The sequence below is a fragment of the Mobula birostris genome, chromosome 15 (genome assembly GCF_030028105.1).
Source record: "Mobula birostris isolate sMobBir1 chromosome 15, sMobBir1.hap1, whole genome shotgun sequence".
Lineage (NCBI taxonomy): Eukaryota > Metazoa > Chordata > Chondrichthyes > Myliobatiformes > Myliobatidae > Mobula > Mobula birostris.
The window spans coordinates 56,440,609-56,460,783 of NC_092384.1; the positions used below are offsets into that span (position 1 = coordinate 56,440,609).

A 20,175-nucleotide genomic window follows, 5' to 3' on the forward strand; every position below is an offset into this window, starting at 1 on the left:
TTTCCCTCTCTTCCACCCCAACGGGTATCAGCTTTGAGCTGAGAAGCAGAATCCTCTTGAAAAGATGAAGCTTTCTCAGTGAGCTCCAGTGTCACCCCGTTGAACTCCAAGAGAATGTGGCTGTAAGTTCAAGATTTCCATCTGAAACAGATCAGCACCTCATCTGGAGAGATTCTAGGAGTTCCCTAAAGAACTGCCAACAAATTTCTGAAATCGTTGCGGTTTAAGTTGCAGTAAGGTTTGGTATATTCCCCAAATCTTCCTGCCTTTCTGTGCCCTCTTAAGAGCTCATCTATAAAGCTAACCTCTGATGAAGCTATTGAATGCCAGTGCCAGTCTTCTCACTGGATACAATGCTACTTTGTTAACTTTCTCTGAGACGTCCAGAGAGCTTCTGATGTTCAAGGTGTGGGTGGATGTTACATGAACAGCGTAGCCTTGTCAACTGATAATCTGCTTTTTTAAATTATTGAATTCCTAATAAGGTCATGTAAAAATAAATTTTAACCGATATGATTTAATTATCCTGATTGTAAATTAACCATAAAATTTTAATCTAATGAATGGGTATGTAAGCTGCAGCTAACAGGCGGAATCCTATTGTCCCTGAAAGTTGAAGTGGGAATGCTGGAGCACAGTTTTTGACGGGCTTAGACTCAGATTGACTTGCAGAACTGAAGCAAGCAAGCAGCCTTTGTGAACCTGGCTGTTGTGTGGCTGCCTGTCTCAACTGAGGACCAGTAACGTGGTCCTCGAGGAGCACTCGAGCGTACAAAGACCACAATAAAGACAAGCGGTGACGGAGCAATGTCAAAGTCAAAGAATCTGTATAATGAAAATTGTTGTGGCATCTCAACAACGTCACCAACAGCATCACACCCCCGCCATTTATCTACCAGCGATCTGGATGCTTATCTAATATTTCCTTTTCACGAGCTCACCTTAATGCTAATTCTTCAAAGATGAGCAACATCACAAAAGCAAAAGCAAAAGCACGGCACCTGCCGACAAGTGCCACCTCTGTTAGTGCAGGCATCTTATGGTTAGAGGACTGGTGAGGGAATAAACACAGCTGCACGGGCTTATTGTATAGAAGAGAGGATTCTTGGCACTGATGAATTGGATGTAACCAGCAGCAAGTTGAAGCCACTCAAGTTAAAAATATCCTCAAGTACAATTTCCTAATACTGGCTGAAGAGAAATACAGTATATGAAAACAAAGAAATATTATCACTTGATTTAACAATCATGGTCATCAGCTCAAATAATGCACATACTCCATAATAGATTACAGCTGAAATCTCTAACAGTCAAAGTACAAGGCACAAGTGATTTGTGGCCAGAATAGGTACAAGGTACTATGTGATCAATCCCTTCACAGGTCCTGCGTCCGCTGCTCCCGATGCGGCCTTCTATATATTGCTGAGACTCGATGCAGGCTGGGAGACCGTTCCGCTGAACACCTACGCTCTGTTGACCAGAGAAAGCAGGATCTCCCAGTAGCCACACATTTTAATTCCATATCCCATTCCCATTCTGATATGTCCATCCATGGCCTCCTCTACTATCAAGATGAAGCCACACTCAGGTTGGAGGAACAACACCTTATATTCCGTCTGGGTAGCCTCCAACCTGATGGCATGAACATTGACTTCTCTAACTTCGGTTAATGCACCACCTCCCCTTCGTACCCCATCCTTTCTTTCTTTCTTTATTTATTCATTCATTCATTCACTCTTTTTTTTCTCCCTCTGTCCCTCTCACTATAACTCTTTACCCATCCTCTGGGCTCCTCTCCCCCTTTCTTTCTCCATAGGCCTCCCATCCTATGATCCTCTCCCTTCTCCAGCCTCGTATCCCTTTTGCCAATCAACTTTCCAGCTCTTAGCTCCATCCCTCCCCCTCCTGTCTTCTCCTATCATTTCGGATCTCCCCCTCCCCCTCCCACTTTCAAATCTCTTCTTTCAGTTAGTTCTGACGAAGGGTCTCGGCCTGAAATGTTGACTGTACCTCTTCCTATAGATGCTGCCTGGCCTGCTGCATTCACCAGCAACTTTTATGTGTGACCCTTCACAGGTTGAGGTGTTTCTGCATCAGATGAGGACTTCAGAGGACCAGCTCTGTCTAGTAGACAAAAATAAAAGTCAACACAAAGTAAAAATATTTACTAATTAAAGCATGTCCTATTGGACAGAGATGCTAACTAACCACCTGCAAGCTTCCCCTTATCACTTGGCTTCATTGTGCTATATAGAGAGGTTGTAATAAGACCATAAGACACAGCAGCAGAATGAAGCCATCTAGCCCATCAAGTGTGCTCCGCCTTCAATCATGACTGATCCTTTTTTTACTATCTCCTCCTCAACCCCAGATCTCAACCTTCTTCCTGTAACCTTTGATGCCATGTTCAATCAAGAACCTATCAATCTTTGCCTTAAATACACCCAGTGACCTGGCCTCCACGACTGCATGTGGCAACAAATTCCACAAATTCACCACCTTTTGGCTAAAGAAATTTCTTTGCATTTCTGTTTTGAAAGGGTGCCCCTCTATCCTGAGGCTGTGCCCTCTTGTCCTGGACTCTCCCCCATGGGAAACATCCTTTCCACATCTACTCAGTCTGGACCTTTCAACATTCAAAAGGTTCTAATGAAATCCCCCCTCATCCTTCTGAATTCCAGCGAGTACAGACCCACAGCCATCAAATGTTCCTCGTATGATAACCCTTTCATTCCTGGAGTCATCCTTGTGAACCTCCTCTGGACCCTCTCCAATGCCAGCACATCTTTTCGCATAAAAACTGTTCACAATACTCAAGGTGAGGCTTCACCAGTGCCTTATAATGCAGGAGACTGGTGGGGTGGGGGGCAGGTGATCTGATAGAGGTATACCAGTTCATGACAGGCATAGACAGGGTGAAGCTATGTACTGTAGTCTTTTTCCTGGGGAAGCGTTACTAAAAACAGGAGGGCATAGGTTTAAGATCCAAGGTGAGGGATTTAGAAGGGAAATCAGGGGCAGCTTCTTCACACACAAGGTGGTACACATTTAGAATGTGCTGCCATGAATAGTGGTTGAGGTGGGCAAATTTAAAAACTATCTAGATAAGTACATGGAAGAATGCTTCAAGTGACGTGGGCCAAACACAGGCAGATGAGATTAGCTAAATGGGCTGCACAGTCAGCATGGACGAGCTGGGCTGAAAGGCCTGTTTCTATGCTGTATGACTTGATGTCTGAGATTGCACTAGCTTTGTGCAGAGCTTGTTCATTCTTGGTGTGTCCTTTAAACACATGTTTTTGCAGAAATATTGGGCAACATCACTGGTGATAGGATTGATGGCCAGTGTCTCGCATTCCACAGCAACGCAGGTTGAGGTTAGCACTGCCTGGGTGCCACAGTGGAAGTTTGGATTTCTTGCACGTGATCTCCAACAGCTACATTGAAAAGGCAGTTTGCTGCTTTGTTATTTCAGACAGCTGTAAATAATAATTTCAGATAAGAGTGTCCAAAGAGCTTAGAAGGTCCAAAGGGCTTGAAGGTTGTCATAGCAAGCCAAAAACCTGTCTACCAAAAAGTTTCCTGGTTTGCTGAGTTGTTCCCAGAGGCAATGGTTTCATGGAGCACATGTTTGCTCCCCTTTCTCAAGCTGAACGAGTGATCTCATTACTGATGTCCAATCTATCAGACTTCATGCCAAGAATGCAGCGCCCATGGTATCATTGGATGTTGGGCACTAAAGCACAAAGATGCTTGACTTTATCCTCTAGAAATTGCAACCTCGTTTTCTGACATTTGGCAGCCTTTCACCCCCTGGCACTGATGTGAAACCGTGCAGGAGCCCTCAAGGGTACAAGAATCACATACAAGACAAGCAGTGTGGGAGAATGCCACAGTCAAAGTAAATTTGTTATGAAAGTAAATATATGTCACCATATGCTACCTATGAAAGCCATTTTCTTGCTGGAAAATAAAGAAATAAAATAGAATTTGTGAAAATTATACATTAGATTAGATTATGAGGACACACAGTCCTCTTTTATTGTCATTTACTAATGCATGCATTAAGAAATGATACAATATTCCTCCGGTGTGATATCACAAAAACACAGGACAGACCAAGACCGAAAAACTAACAAAAACCACATAATTATAACATATAGTTACAACAGTGCAACAATACCATAACTTGATGAAGAGCAGGCCATGGCACAGTAAAAAAGTTCAAAGTTTCTCGAATGTTCCACATCTCACGCAGACGGGAGAAGGAAGAAAACTCCCCCTGCCATGCCCAACCACAGTCCGACTCTGAGTTGTCCAAAAACCTTGAGCCTCCGATCAGCCCTCTGACACCAAGTACTGAACACCATCTCTATCCCAATGATTCGACCTCAGCCTTGGTCGCCAGCAGCAAGCAAAGCCGGGGACTGTGGGGCCTTCCCTCCGGAAGATTCTCGATCGCCCAGTAACAGCAGCAGCGAACCGGCGTTTCAGAAATTTCTCCAGATGTTCCTCTGTGCTTTCACATCTGTCTCCATCACGGCCCCTATTTAACCGATGCGATATCATTTTCACCGGAGAGCTGCGCGCGCGCGTCGCGCTGCTATCTTCTCCTCCCACCAAAAACTGCCATAAACAAAGACTGACAGACAACCAATATGCAAAAGAAGAAAAATTATGCAAATGATAGATAGATACATACATAAAAAAAATAAAACTGAGGATATGAGTTGTGGAGTCCTTGAAAGTGATCCTGAATTTAGGAGGCTGAGGAGTTGATAGACAGGACGTATAAGAAGGTAGCTGCACCCAAGGCACAGGACACATGTAACTGGGTGACCATCAGGAGGGAGAAAAGGGAATAGGCTGCCAGTGTAGAGTACACCTGTGGCCATTCCCCTCAACAACAGATATACTGCTTTGGATACTGTTGGGGTGGAATGGCGGGGGGGAATGACCTAGCTGAGGAAAGCCACAGTAGTCAAGTTTCTGGCTCTGTGGGGAGTAGGCTAGCTATAGTGATAGGGGATTCTTTGGTTAGGGGAACAGAGCAGAGGCTCTGTGGATGAGAACAAGATTCATGGATGGTGTGTTGCATTCTTAAGTAGGAGGGTAGTTAGCCAGAGGTTGGGGTCCACGTCCATACTAATGACATTGGTAGGGAGGGATGATGAGGTTCTGCAAGGTGAGTTCAGGGAGTTAGGTACTAAGCTAAAAGACACAGCCTCCAGGATTGTGATCTCAGGATTGCTACCTGTGCCATGAACTAGTGATGCCAGAAATAGGAAGATCACACAGTTTAACATGTGGCTACAGAGATGGGGCAGGACAGAGGGCGTCAGATTTTTGGATCATTGGGCTCTCTTCCAGGGAAGGTGAGACCTGTACAGAAGAGACAGTTTTCACCTGAACTGGAGAGAGACTAAAATCCTACCGGGAAAGTTTGCTAGTGCTGCATGGGGTGGTTTAAACTGGAGTTGCAGGGGGATGGGAACCAGGGCACCAGAACAGATAGTGGGGTAGTTATGTGGAGAAAGATGTTGTTAAGCCTAAATGCTAAGTCAGGAAACAAAGGATTGAGCATGATGGGACAAATGTTCTGAGTTGCGTATATTTCATTGCAAGGGTCATTGTAGGAAAGGTGGATGAGTTTAGGGCATGGATCAACACGTGGAATTATGACATTGTAGCCATTGGTTGCACGAGGAGCAGAACTGGCAGCTCAGTATTCCAGGGTTCCATTGTTTTAAATATGATAGAGCAGGAGGGATTAAAGGAGGAATGGTGGTGTCACTAGGCAGGGAAAATATCACAGTAGTGTTCAGTGAGGACAGATTGGAGAGCTCCCAACAGTCCATGGGATTTAAATGAGCAACTTTGTAGAGCAATTGTAGACTGTTGCAAGAAACATAAGGCTGTGGTAGTAGGTGATTTTAACTTTCCACATTGTGAATGGGACTCCCGTTCTATAAAAGGGCTGGCTGGGAAAGAGTTTGTCAAACGTAATCAGGAAAACTTCCTTAATCGGTACATAGAAGTCCCAACTAGTTAGTACTTGATCTCCTATTCGGGAATGAGACGGGGCAGGTGACAGAAGTTTGTGTAGGGGAATATTCTGCATCTAGCGATCATAATGGTATCAGTGTCAAGGTAATTATGGAAAAGGATAGGTCTGGTCCTTGAGTTAAGAGACTAAATTGGAGAAAAGCTAATTTTGATGGTATCAGAAAGGATCTGGCAAATGTGGCTTAGGACAGGTTGTTTTCTACAAAGGTGTAATTGGTAATTGGGAGGCCTTCAAAGTGAAAGTTTGAGACTACAGAGTTTTTATGTTCCTGTCAGAATGAAAAGCAAGGATAATCGGTGTATTGAAAAGGGTCAAAATTGGTTCTCTAGAATTTCAGAGTAATAATCTATGCGTGGAGCCAAAAGATATGGGGGAAATCTTTATGGAATTTTTGCATCTGTACTCTGAAATGTAAACCCCGTGAACCATTTAGCGCCCATCGTAATCTCGTTAAAACATTACACGGGGTGGCGGGATCAGTATGTGTACTCAGTATTGAGTTTGCGACCACCATGTACAAAAGATTAAAACGAATACAATATGATGCTGGTTTCAAACTGAAGGTTGTTGATTTTGCTAAAGGAACAAATAACTCTGCAGCTGCTAAGAAGTTTAGTGTAAACGAGAAACAAGTGAGAGAGTGGAGAAAGGCAGAGGACACGCTGAGGGAAATGCCAAAGACGAAATGAGCAAACCGCGGGAAAGCATGCCTGTGGCCAGAATTGGAAGAAAAAGTTTTAGAGTGGGTGAATCACCAGCAATCGTCTAGATACATTGTTACCAGAGAAATGATTCGAGCTCAAGCGTTGAATTGGCCCGAAAAACACTGTGAGGTCAGCGAAAATTTCAAAGCTACGCGAAGTTGGTGCACCCGATTTATGAATAGACGTGATCTTGTGTTGAGACAAAAAACAAAGATTGCTCAGAAGTTGCCGAGTGACCTTGAGAATAAGATTACGGCCTTCCAATCGTTTGTTATCAAGCATCGAAAGCATTCTTACCCGCTCTCACTGATTGGTAACATGGACGAGACACCAATGTTCTTTGACTTTGCTGGAAACCGCCCTGTCAATCAGAAGGGGGAGAAAACAGTCCTTGTCAAAACAACTGGACACGAGAAGCAACATTTTACTGTCGTGTTAACATGTATGGCTGATGGGACCAAACTACCACCGATGATGATTTTTAAGAGGAAAACATTGCCAAAGAAAGAAAAGTTCCCGCGTGGTGTTGTTTACTTTCAAGAACGCCGCTGGACGGACGAAGCGGGTTGCTTGAAGGGGGTTAAAGAGGTGTGGCGTCGATGTCCCGAAGGGTTCAGGAAGGAAAAGTCGCTACTTGTCTGGGATATGTTCAAAGCGCACTTGTCAAGTGAGACAAAAGCAGCATTGAAAGCTGAAAATACGGACATCGCAGTCATCCCCGGTGGTTTGACATCTGCGCTCCAGCCACTAGATGTGTGTTTAAACAAACCATTCAAAGAATTCATGCGTCGACAGTGGAACGAATGGATGATGTCTGGATATCAGTCATTCACACCAGCAGGAAATATAAGGGCCGCATTTGTACTGCAATCGTGGGAGGAAATGAAGGCCGAGTGCATTGTGAAGGCCTTCAAGAAGTGCAGCATCAGCAATGCTTTGGATGGCACTGAAGATCATTTGCTTTGGGAAGAAGACGATGGAGATTTAGCAGCCAGTAAAGCTGCAAATGATGTTGAAGCAGAAATTGACAATCCTCACGATGATATGGGGACTGCTGAAGAATGGGATGTGATTTTCCGAGAGTCAGATAATGAAGAGTGTGAGAGTTTCAAGCTCTGAACATTTGACGACAACAGTGTGTACAAGCAAATTGAGAAACAGAATGTGTTTTGTAGATCTTTTCTTTTGTGTAGATTTCATAAGCGTTTGTATTTTCTTCTGTATTTGACTCAAAAACAGCCAATAAACACGACCTGTCTTCCATGTATTCGTTTTTCCATAGTTGGCACCCTCTGTATAAGCCGACCCCCTAATTTTAGGACCAAAATTTAGGGCCAAATTCTCGGCTTATACACCAGAATTTACGGTATATATAAAGAGTGAAGAAGGATAGAAATTGGATATCAGACCACTGGAAATTGACGCTGGAGAGGAAGTAATGGGGACAAAGAAATGTCAGATGAACGTAATAGTATATTGCGTCTGCCTTCACTGTCAAAGACACCAGCAGTATGCCAAAAATTCAAGAATGTCAGGGCCAGTAGGTAATGCAGTTCCTATTACTGAGGCGAAGGAGCTCGGAAGCTGGAAGGTCCAAACATATATACGTCATCTGGAACAGATGGACTACACCCCAGAGTTCTGAAAGAGGTAACTGAGGAGATTGTGAAGGCATTATTAATAATCTTTCAAGTATCTTTATATAGTGAAATGGTTCCAGAGGACTGGAAAATCACAAATGTCATTCCACCCTTTAAGAAGGGATGGGAGTAAAAGATAAGAAATTGTGGGCCTGTTAGACTGACTTCAGTGGTTGATAAGATGTTGGGGGCCATTATTAAGATTGAGGTTTCAGGGTACTTGGAGGCATGAGATAAAAAAGCTAAAGTCAGCATGGTTTCCTTAAGGGGAAACCTTACTTGACAAATCTGTTGAATTCTTTGAGGAAATAAAAGGCAGGATAAACAAAAAGAGTCGGGATGTTGTTTACTTGGATTATCAGAAGGCCTTTGACAAGATGTCCAACTTGAGGTTGCTTAACAACATAAGAGCCCATGGTTTTACAAGAGACATATTAGCATGGATAGAAAGTTGGCTAACTGGCAGAAGGCAAGAAGTGGGAGTAAAGGGAGCTTTTTCTGGTTGGCTGCCAGTGACTAGTGTTGTTCTACGGGGTCAGTGTTGGGACTGCTACATTTCATGTTATTTGTCAATGATTTGGATGATGTAATTGATGGTTTTGTGGTCAACTTTGCAGAAGATACAAAGATAGGTGAAGGTGCAAATAGTACTGAAAAAGCAGAGAGTCTGTAGAAGGACTTAGACAGATTAGGAGAATGGGCAAAGAAGGAGCAGATGGAATATAGTGTATGGTCATACACTTTGGTAGAGAGAATAAAGGTGTAGATTATTTTTTATATGGAGAGCAAATTCAGAAATCAGAGGTGCAAAGGGACTTGGGAGTTCTTATGCAGGACTTCCTAAAGAATACCTTGCAGCTTGAGTCGTGGTAAGGAAGGCAAATGCAATGTTAGCATTCACTTTGAGAGAACTAGAATATAAAAGCAAGGATGCAATTCTGAGGTTTTATAAGACATTGGCCAGACAGCATTTGGAGCACTGTGAGCAATCTTGGGCTCCTTATCTAAGAAATGATGTGCTCCCACTGAATAGGGTCCAAAGGATGTTCACAAGAACGATCCTGGGAATGAAAGGGTTAATGCACGTGGACTGTTTGATGGCTCTGGGCCTATAGTATTTATTTATTGACATACAGCGCAGAATAGGCCTTCTGGGCCTTTGAACTGCGACACCCAGCAACCCCCGATTTGAACCTAGCCTAATCAAAGGAGAATTTACAATGACCAATTAACCCACCAACCGGTAAGTCTTTGGAAACCACAGCGCCAGGACGAAACCCATATGGTCACGGGAAGAAGATACAAATCCCTTACAGACAGCGGAAGGAATTGAACCCGGGTCGCTGGTACCGTAAAGTGTTGTGCTAATCACTAATAGCTGGACTTTAGAAACGTGAGAGGGGGTCTCAATGAAACCTATCACATATTGAAAGATAGAGTGGATGTGGAGAGGATGTTCCTGATAGCAGGAGGAATCTAGGACCGGGGGCATAATCTCAGAATACAAGGACGTCCCTTCAGAACAGAAATGAGGAGGAATTTCATAAGGCAGAGGGCGCTGAATCTATGGAACTCAGTGTCACAAACAGCTGTGGAGGCCATGTCTTTAAGTATATTTAAAGCAGAAATTGATTGGTTCTTGAGTGGTAAAGCGAGAGTGCAAGAAACTGTAAGAGTAAAAAGACCCTAATGGGAGAACAGTAGCCAGGACGTCGGGTGCAAATTTCAATGGGAGATAGAAAAGGCATGTAAAAAGGCTAATGTTGCAGTGGTCACGGGGGACTCACTATGCAGGTAGACTTTGAAAATCAAGTTGCCACTGGATCCCAAGAGAAGCACTTTGTAGAATTTCTATTAGATGACTTTTTAGTGCAGCTTGCTGCTGAGCCCCTTAAGATAAAGGCAATGCTGGTATGGGTTTTGTGCAGTGAACTAGATTTGATTAGGGAGCTTAAGTTTACTTAAGATTGTTTTCTAAGACCATTCTTTTGCCAAAGACTGAGTGAAATGATCGCTTGACTTTCAGTTTCAATAGTTGAGTTTGATGTCCCAAGAATGCCAGGTAGGGAGTGTTCTGGCATCTGGAGGAACAGTTCATTTTGTCAGATCATCCTTCCCATATGTAAGGTGTTCTTGAAATATAATTTCCTGTGCAGGTTAATTTTGATTTGATTTGAAATGCATGGTTGAAAATCATTATCTTTACCCTCTTTTTATTTGACCTTGAAACAGCAATATCTTTCCTTATATAAGGGACCTCATTAAAAATCCTGAAGAAAACAATCTTACTACACAGTCTTTAACTGTTCCCACTTCAAAAATACTAACCTTGATGTCATTCTTGCTCTTGGTAATGTCTAATGAGCAGAGGCATGACATAATGCTTACCCAGAATGACAATTGGATGAGTTAATTCTGAACAGAGTTGTGCCTTCTTAATACACCCTCCAATTTACAGTGGCCCCTCAAAGTCAAGAAGGGGGCAGTTAATTAAGGGGACTTTATTTTGGGAGAGATTGTTGCTTTGTGATCCAATGTATTTCCTCTGCATAAACCCGTCTTTGAACAACAATCTTTACCTGATTCAGTTACTCTGCGCTGAAAGGTTGCTTACAAATGTACCAACCATTGCACTGGCTGTCTTTGGCTACTCCTGTAAAGGAATGAGCCGGGCAATTGCTAAGGAAAGTGACTTACAGCTTGAAAAATGCTCAAAGCATGTACCGTCAAGTTGGAGTGGTGATAGATGAGTGACATTAGTATTTTTACATCTGGCTCAGGTTCGGCTAAGTCAAAACCTTCCTGCTGAGGGTCAGCAGGAACTGCTGTGCCAGTTAACCATGAGGATTGGGTGAGCTGATTAACTTGGAGTCCTCTTGTGGCATCATCAGCCAGCATGAGATCAGTAGGAACATAATTCCATTGGCTCTTCTGGTTTGATCGCCTGATACGTTGGATCCTATTATGTCAACAGAGAATCTCCTTCTTTCATTAAATAAGTAAGTGAGCACAAACCTACTTTTAGTAAAGAACTTGATGTCATCTAGCTCTGTGTGTAGCACTTCTGCCATCTCGGCTGCTGGAAAGCAGCAGCACCAAGTTCAAGCTTTGGTACGGTGAGATCTGGTTTGGGAGCAAGTTTTGCCTGGCCCAGGACAAATCCAACTTCACAAGTCTGTGGTGGCCAGTGCGATCATGTTTGCTGTTGTGTGCTGGGGCAGCAGGCTAAGGGTAGCAGACACCAACAGAATCAACAAACTCATTCGTAAGGCCAGTGATGTTGTGGGGATGGAACTGGACTCTCTCATGGTGGTGTCTGAAGAGAGGATGCTGTCCAAGTTGCATGCCATCTTGGACAATGTCTCCCATCCACTACATAATGTACTGGTTGGGCACAGGAGTACATTCAGCCAGAGACTCAGTCCGCCGAGATGCAGCACAGAGTGTCATTGGAAGTCATTCCTGCCTGTGGCCTTCAAACTTTACAACTCCTCCCTTGGAGGGTCAGACACCCTGAGCCAATAGGCTGGTCCTGGACTTATTTCCTGGCATAATTTACATATTACTATTTAATTATTTATGGTTTTATTATTATTTAATTATTTATGGTGCAACTGTAACAAAAACCAATTTCTCCCAGGATTAATAAAGTATGACTATGACTATATCTAGTGGCATCTTTAACCTTCAGGTATGCAACACCAGCAACAGCTTTAGTTGATGCATCACAGAAGATGCAGAACTCTTATTTTTTGGATGGTGGAATTGTGCATGTTCTTGGAATTTTCAAGCCACTAAGATCCTCAAAGGAAGAACGCCACTGCTGCCTCTGCTCACGTTTCTCTTTGGAGAGTGGGTCATCCCATTCATAAGTGTCCAAGGTCAACCCTCTTAACACGAAGTGTCCCTGGATACTGACCAGAGCAGCAAGTCTAAAAGGTTCAAATCGGTGTTATTAGACTATTGTATGCATGAAGGGTATTTCAGTATTAGCAACATCGAAAGTAAAGGTGTCCGTAAAAGGGCCCCATCCAAGGCCCAGACTGCACTGCACAGGAGAAAGGTCCTGTCCAAGATCAAAATTCTTGGTCGTGATTGCATTTCTTAACATGATTGTTCCTTAAGAGTCTCTCCATGAACTCCACATAATGATCCTTCATGTCTGTTATTCTCCTCCACGTGTGACTGAGGGACATGAGTCACTAAGGGCCTGCTCTCTGTTGTTTGGTAGAAGTGTCATGGAGAGCAGAAAGGTAAGGGAGCTACCAAACTGCTTGAATTCTCATTGCTAAACTCTTTGTTCACGGTTCAAAAGAATATCTCATCTTCGATGGAAAGTGCCAGCTTGTAATCATCTTCCAAGTGACAGGAGATCAGCTTGCCTAAATCTGATTGAGCAGAGGTAAGTATGTTAGGGTACTCTGTTTGCTTACGTACAATTCCTCTTTCATACAGATTCTACTCTCACAGGATCTGAAATTGCTTGGGTGCTTGTTCTCCAGGACATTAGTCTGAAATGTGCTGACAGTAGGCAATCTTCACCCATTATGACCCAACCCAGATCCAGTTGTTGGTCATAAGGTGAAAACTGTCCGGACCATTGCCCCATTCATGTATCTCCTGTGCACAGATGGAGTCTCTGCCAAGCAACTGGAGAATCTCAGCGGAAGAGTCATGAGGGGAAATCTTGCCAACTATATCCTTAAAATGTGAATATCCGCTTGTAGCTTCAAGAGTTGGGATTTTGTCCCTGTTGTTGGGAATATGGTCGCCTTCAATGTGGGTTCGCAAGGATAAACAGACCTCCCCTCCTATTTACTCCACAACAAAGCCATTGGCTCTTCTTCCAGCATCGAAATGGAACTTTGTATACTAAGTATGTCAATGAATGGAAAAAAGTACAGTCAACGTTTTGGCCCAAAACGTTGACGGTACTTTTTTCCGTAGATGCTACTTGGCTTGTTGAGTTCCTCCAGCATTTTGTGTGTGTTGCTTGGACTTACAGCATCTGCAGATTTTCTCTTGTTTGTGATTGGATTATTACTCTGCGAAGTCTCTTCCAAGGATGCCTACCCTGAAGAAATTCAAATCTTCCCTTCACCAGGAGAGTTCAGTGGAGTTTCAGAGGGTTAATGGCGCCTAACAGCAACTCCTTTGCTTGCATCTTTGGAAACAGCTCTATTTCCATCTTTAATCTCTCTATTTTTCCCTTTCAGGGTTCTTTTGAAGACCCTGACCTGGAGTTACACGCTGACTATGGTTCTTTGTGGGAATGGGATCCGCTCTTGGGGTTTCACAACTGGCCATTGTTTGGCATCCCAAGGGCTCGGCCTAAGAGCTCTGCTCGCCTTCGGAGGACTGAGTTTTCGTGGCTCTGGAGACGGGGGGATCGGAAGTCGGTGCCTGAGCAGAAGACTGGTGTGTCGTGGGAGATGGAAGATCTAAGTCTGTGTGCCCAGAGACCCGAGATCTATGGGCACAGAGCTCAGAAAAGATGACGCAAACCAATTTTTAACATTGTAAACCAATGAGTTGTTTATTATGTCTCCCCTCTCACTGTGAAATGGAGATACCTCTTTCTCACTTATTAGGGAGAGAGAGAGAGCGAGCTGTGGTATGTTGAGTGCCAGGTGAACAATATAGTCTTTGGCATACTGCAAGTCTGTGACTTTGCTGTTGCCTTGCTCATGCTTGAGTGCTTGGTGGTGGGTGCTGATCCTTTTTTTTGCTAGTGGGGGGAAGGGGAGATCGTTGCTTGCTGCTGCTTATGCGCGGGAGGGAGGGGAACTGGGGGCGGTACTTTGGGGTTCTAACATTTAACTGTTGTTCATTCTTTGTGGGCACTCCTCTGTTTTCATGGGTGGTTGCAAAGAAAAAGCATTTCAGGATTTATATTCTCTACATTTCTCTGACATCAAGTGTATCATTGAAATCTTTGAAACTACTCCCCCCACTGTGATCCCTGCTGCCCTCCAACTCTTTGAGCATGTGCTTACCCAGACCCGCTACTACAGCCATGTATCCTTTCTGTAAATCTCCCTTGCCCGCAAAAGGTTTCGGCCCGAAACATCGACTGTATTTTTTTCCATAGATGCTGCCTGGCCTGCTGAGTTCCTCCAACATTTTGTGTGTGTTGCTCAGATTTCCAGCATCTACAGATTTTCTCTTGTTTATGTCAATGAATGTTGATTTGGCCAGTGACACATTGCACTAGTCATAACATATCACTTTATTTTTTTGCTCCAGATGTCCTTTCGGGTAGATGTTGGCTAGAAGTATTTGAGAGCAGGAGTTGGAATCCTTTCTCGCACGCCTCTGTCCACGAGAAAGTGGCTACATCTGATGGCTGCTCAGATGGCTGCTCGCCGTACTCTGCTGCAGGTATATTGGAACCAGTAGTAGCCCAGGGCATTATCTGAATGAAGTGCTGCTACGTGCTGGTCACTATTGCACCCAGAGCCGTGCTTGGCCGCTTTACAGTCTTTTGCTTCGTGTGCTTTTGAAGCATCCTGAGTGTTCCTTTCGAAAGCATCTTCAATCTGTGAGTGATCTTTCTCTGAGTCCTCTGCATTTCCTTAAGAGTTGAGGTTTCTTACGGACAGGGCATTGTCTATCAAGGATCGTGATGGAGTGTTCCACTTCAGTTTTGTTGACCGTGGTAGAATTTCTGGTTCTCCAAGCTGTTACTGTAGATCTCTCTTTGAATGATGTGTTACCAGAAGCTGAGAGCATAAAACTCGGGTCACTTCACGTTTGTGTGGCACATGTCCAGTGTTGATTGTCAGCAAGGAGATGTTATTCCCAATCTGCCTTAAGTCCCCATAAGGAACAATGTCCAAGCAGTTTCTGTTTCTTGTGAGTTCAGTGCAGTGCTCATTACACTGAAGCCTCTTTCAACATGGTAGGAGGATGGAAATGCAATGAAGAGCAGTTTGGCTCTTCTCCAGGAAACTTTGTATGACATTGTAACCACATACCACAAAAACCAACGTTCCTGAAAAGCATTTTTGCTTCTTCAACATTTAGAATTTCGATAATTTCTTCTTGCATGCTCTTTTCCTGTTCTTCTACCTTGCAAAAAAATGTCTGGAATTTCCAAATCGTTCAAATCCTTGAATTGATTCTGAAAATCCTTCTTCAGTGACTGTAGGTCTAAGCAGTACTCTCTTACAAATCACCATCTGAGAACAGGAGTGCCATAATTCTTACACAGGGAAAATGTGAGAACATTCTTCTCCAATGTCTTGCTTATATATTTTCAATTTTCCGATAAGTGTGGACACTGCACTTTTTGCCTGGATTTAATTGAAATTCTCACCATGCAGTTTCATATTTAGAATGTTCATTTTGTCATACAGGTCAACTAGGTTTGTCACATCTTCATGTAAAAGTTCAATCTTGTTTCCCCAAGCTCTTGTTGACTTTGAGCAAAAGTTCAACCACAGAACAAATAAGACCACTATCAAGGTCATTTTTAGCTTTCCCGGCAAATGACTCGAGTGTGCAGTGCTTTTCAAATGTTTCTTTCATCTTCTGAAACTGAGTAATACCATAAGTAGCTTTTTCAGGGTGTTCTTTACAGAAATTTTCCTGCAATTGATGGTTTCATGGTCTCATTAGACTGTACAGTATTACAATTAAGACACATGGGTTGTCGCTGATCTGATGAGAATGGAATAAAACCATTCTCCAGGTATGTAACGTTGTATTGACATACCTTCTGTTTCTCAGCAGGATTCGAACTCAAGGCTTCAACGCTTTTAGACTCACAGAGATCGCGCCAGACATATTTATCCTTCATTAACAGGGATAAATCAAAATAAAAAAGTTAACACAAACTGTGAATGCCTATCGGATGTTGACGATGACAACATTGGACCAATAGTAGCAGCTCGCAAAGGAATGGCGAGGCAAAGATGAAGATGATCACCACAGTGGAAATTACATTGCCAAGGATTCAGATTGGAACCTAAACATCTGTTGGGATAGAGCTGGTGTTCAGCAAGCTACATTTATACTTGTCCAATTAGCACGATTGACCAATCTCATAATCCCTGAAGATAGTCCTTGACTACACATATGAGACTGGGGTCTCCTTGAACCCCTCAAGAGGAACCCTCGAGGTCAGCAGTTTCACTGATTGGCTCTATTTCACCATTTGGTTCTGGCCAGCGCAGTATCGTTGTGCGATCTGCTTTCCGTAGATCTGTAGAGAAAGTTGAGAGGGTGCGCTTGCCTTACCAACTGTTAAAAGGCGTGAACTAGTTCTGTGCCGCGAGTGAAGGGGAAGTGTTGGGCACCCTGGTTGCTAATTTCTACATTCCCAATAATATCTGTTTGCTTGATAAAGTCAGATGAGATTGCTGAGTTCTAGACGCGTTGTGGCGACAAGTGCACACAGCCTGCAAAGCTGTGGTTCTTCCTGCGATCCAGTGCCTCCTCCTTTTTTTTGGAAGGGCCCGCTCTACTAACAAACAGTCAGATCTCATGCCTCAAGTTAGGGTGCTGCTTACCGCCCGCACCCTCCCAGAATATAGTACCCCCTGACAACTTCTATTTCCCCTAATGTCCCCTTAGGACACGTAACCACCTCCTGGGGGAGGGAGGGCAGTACCAGCCTCATTAGGAGTTACTGGTTTGGCTCTTCACTGGGTTTGTAACCTAGTCCTTCCAGGATATTGCAAAAGCTTGATGTCCGGGATCGATAACTGGCAGAGTGGTTTTCGAACACTATTAGTCCTGCTGTGATTAGGTCTCAGTGAGCCAGGTACCAAGCCAAATCCAAGACACCTGCAGCTCCTGAAGCAGGTTGTTGTGGAGGCTAGTTTGCCAAGTGTGTGTGGATGGAAGTTCAAATTGTCCATGTCTGTGCAGATGGGCATGAGTAGCGACTCTCGACAGAGGCCGTTGCTGTGATGGAACTGCAGAAGAGGGTGGTGTGGGTCTTCACTGCTGTAGACCTTTGCTGTCAATACCTTGACCATGTGAAAGGCATGTTGGCTGCATGGTGTGGACAGCCTCACCTTGTTAAGCTGGAGCACTGTCTTTCTTTTATAGACAATATGTATTTGGATACATTTTTTGGTAAGATGCGTTAGCTGTTGCGATGGCAAAACACGACTGATTCCAGTTATAGACTCACCACTGTCTAAATCAGCTGCTGCTTCATGAACCTTTCCCTCTGCCAATGCAGCTCAGCTTCATGATCCTCCTTGAGCACACTTTATGTAGCTTCTACACGTGCCCTCTCCCTATCTATATGGGCTTTCTCTATTTGCAGAAAATGCTGCTCTCGTTCTTTCTGCTTCAGCACTGCTGTGAGTTTGTGCAGCAGCTATGTTAATTGAGGTTTCATTCAAGCATTGCGAAGATGCAATCAATTAACCACAAACTTCCAGGTCTAGGCGATCAACATTGCTCGGGTCAGAAGCCGGCATTATCACCTCCAGCATTCAGCCACTTGTCCAGTCCGGGGGCCGTGTCTTTGAAGATGAGTTATATTTTCACCCTGCTGCCGTCGCAGTGCGTATCTATGCAACTATGCAGTAAATTAAGCAAATTCTCAAAGATCACCTCACCCGAGACAGAAGCTTTCTTCCGGATTTTTAGTGAGATCTCTTACTTGTGAAAAGATATTTCTGCTTCAATGGCAAATAAGGGGAGGATAGAGACGAATGTCTTTTCCTCCTGTGCTTCAGATTGAATCAAAATTAACCCATGCATGAAACTGTATAAAAACAGCTTACATAAAGGAAGTGTTGTTCATACAAAATGATCTGTGCCTCTAGAGGCCAAGGCAAGCCACATTCTAAAGGGAGGATGAGGCAACCTTAGCTGACAAGGGAAGGCAAAGACAGCATAAAAGCAAAAGGCAATATTGCAAAAGTTAGCAGGAAGCTGGAGGATTAGGAAGCTTCTTAAAAGCCAATAACTAAAAATGCAACAAGAGGAGAAAAGACGGAATATGAATGTAAAGTAGCCAATAAGATAAAAATAAAAAGAGGATACCAAAAGTTTTTTTTCCCAGGTGTATAAAGAATAAAAGACAGGCGAGTATGGATATCAGACCATAGGTAAGTAACACTGAGGGGCAGTAATGGGGAACAAAGAAATGATAGATGAAGTGAATAAAGATTTTGCATCAGTCTTCACTGTGGAGGACACCAACAACGTGCCAGAAATGAGAAAGTCAGAAGTGAGTGAAGTAGTTATTAATTAGTAGAAGGTGCTTAGGAAGCTGAAAGATCTGAAGATAGGTAAGTCACCAATACCCATGACTACACTCCAGGATTCTGGAAGGAGGTAGCTGAAGAGATTGTAAAAGGATTAGTAGTGATCCTTCAAGAATCAGTAGAGTAAGGAATGGTTCCTGAGGACTGGAACATTGCAAGTGCTACTCTACTCTTTAAGAATGGAGGGAGACAGAAAACAATAAAGTATAGACTTGACTTCAGTGATTTGTAAACTTTTATTGCAGTCCATTATAAAGGATGAAATTTGGGGTATGATAAAATAGGCATAGTTTCCTGAAGCAGAAATCTTACCTGACCAATCCTTTGGAATTCTTTGAGGAAGTAATAGGCAGGACAGACAAAGGGTAGTCAGTAGATGCTGCTTATTTGGATTTTCAGAAGGTCTTTAACAAGGTGCTGCACATGACAGCTTCAGTGGCTTCTGAACATGTAAACCCCAAACAGATGAGATCTGAGGTCAGGATTGAACCCGGCTTTCTCAGATTGTGGGGCAGAGGTTCTCCCAACTGTACACACTATACCACCCATACAATTTGTATCAGAAGTGTGGTAGGTTGGACAATCTAATTAGAGGGATTAATACTCTGAAATAACGCTTGCAGGACTTCCCTTATACCCTCTACCCCTGAAACCTGGGAGAGGGAAATGGGAACATTTCATTTTTTTAAAGGTTTTTAATTTAATCTCAAAATAAGACACTAAAACTGCTGGAATTTGCCATCCACTCTTTGCTTGTTTGGTTCAACCATTACTTTCAGCCAAGCCAGGCTTTGAATTGAGTCAAGGATGAACAATCGCAGAGTTTCCCTGTTTAGAAATAAAGCACCATTTTAACTTGATTCACAAAATGGGAAACTAAACTAAACAGATTTTCTTTTGATCTTGTTTGATTTGTTCCTGATTATACTCAAGGTAAATCAATACATAATGTCACAACATAGGTTTCCTGTGTATGATGCAGCTTCAAGTTATCCCAGGGGCAGTAATTCTGGATCATTCATGCTTAATGTTACAGAATATTACAAATCCATGTGGTTCTAACATTAGATTGCGATGGGTGTTGGCTTCTCATTCCGAGTTCAGAAGGATAAGTAATTAGCAAGTCAAAACGTCCTTTTATTTCTAAAAAGCTGTTTCAGGTAGTTCATACTTGGCTCGATTCAACAATAAGGAAAAAATAGCAGAAAATAATCTGTACAATTTTTTTCAGAAAGAATGTGCCCTAATGACATATGTTTCATTAATTTGCATTAGGAAAAGCAGATTCAAAATGCTCACATGACAAATCATGGGACTAAGATTAGTCCTTCTTATATTTTGCAATGGTCACACAATCTCTGACGGTAATATTCAGTTTTCGGAATTTGGATATAAACTCAGAAGGCAAACAGGGCAATTATTCAAACATTTTGATCATAGTACTCACCTAACAATAGGGTAATTTGTGTACCTACCAGCTACACTGAGAGCTGAATCGTTTATCTGGTTTCAACAGACACATACAAAACTGT

At 43.1% G+C, this 20,175-nt stretch overlaps 1 protein-coding gene across 1 annotated transcript in view; it reads left to right on the plus strand.

Moving 5' to 3' along the window:
• The first annotated feature begins 7,416 nt into the window (after positions 1-7,416).
• LOC140210194 (polycystin-1-like protein 2) overlaps positions 7,417-20,175 on the plus strand; it is a 29,115-nt gene continuing 16,356 nt past the window's right edge. Inside the window, exons 1-2 of the mRNA XM_072279071.1 lie at positions 7,417-7,870; positions 14,658-14,792. Of these exons, the coding sequence (XP_072135172.1) occupies positions 7,417-7,870; positions 14,658-14,792 (589 nt within the window). The remainder of the gene's footprint in view (positions 7,871-14,657; positions 14,793-20,175) is intronic.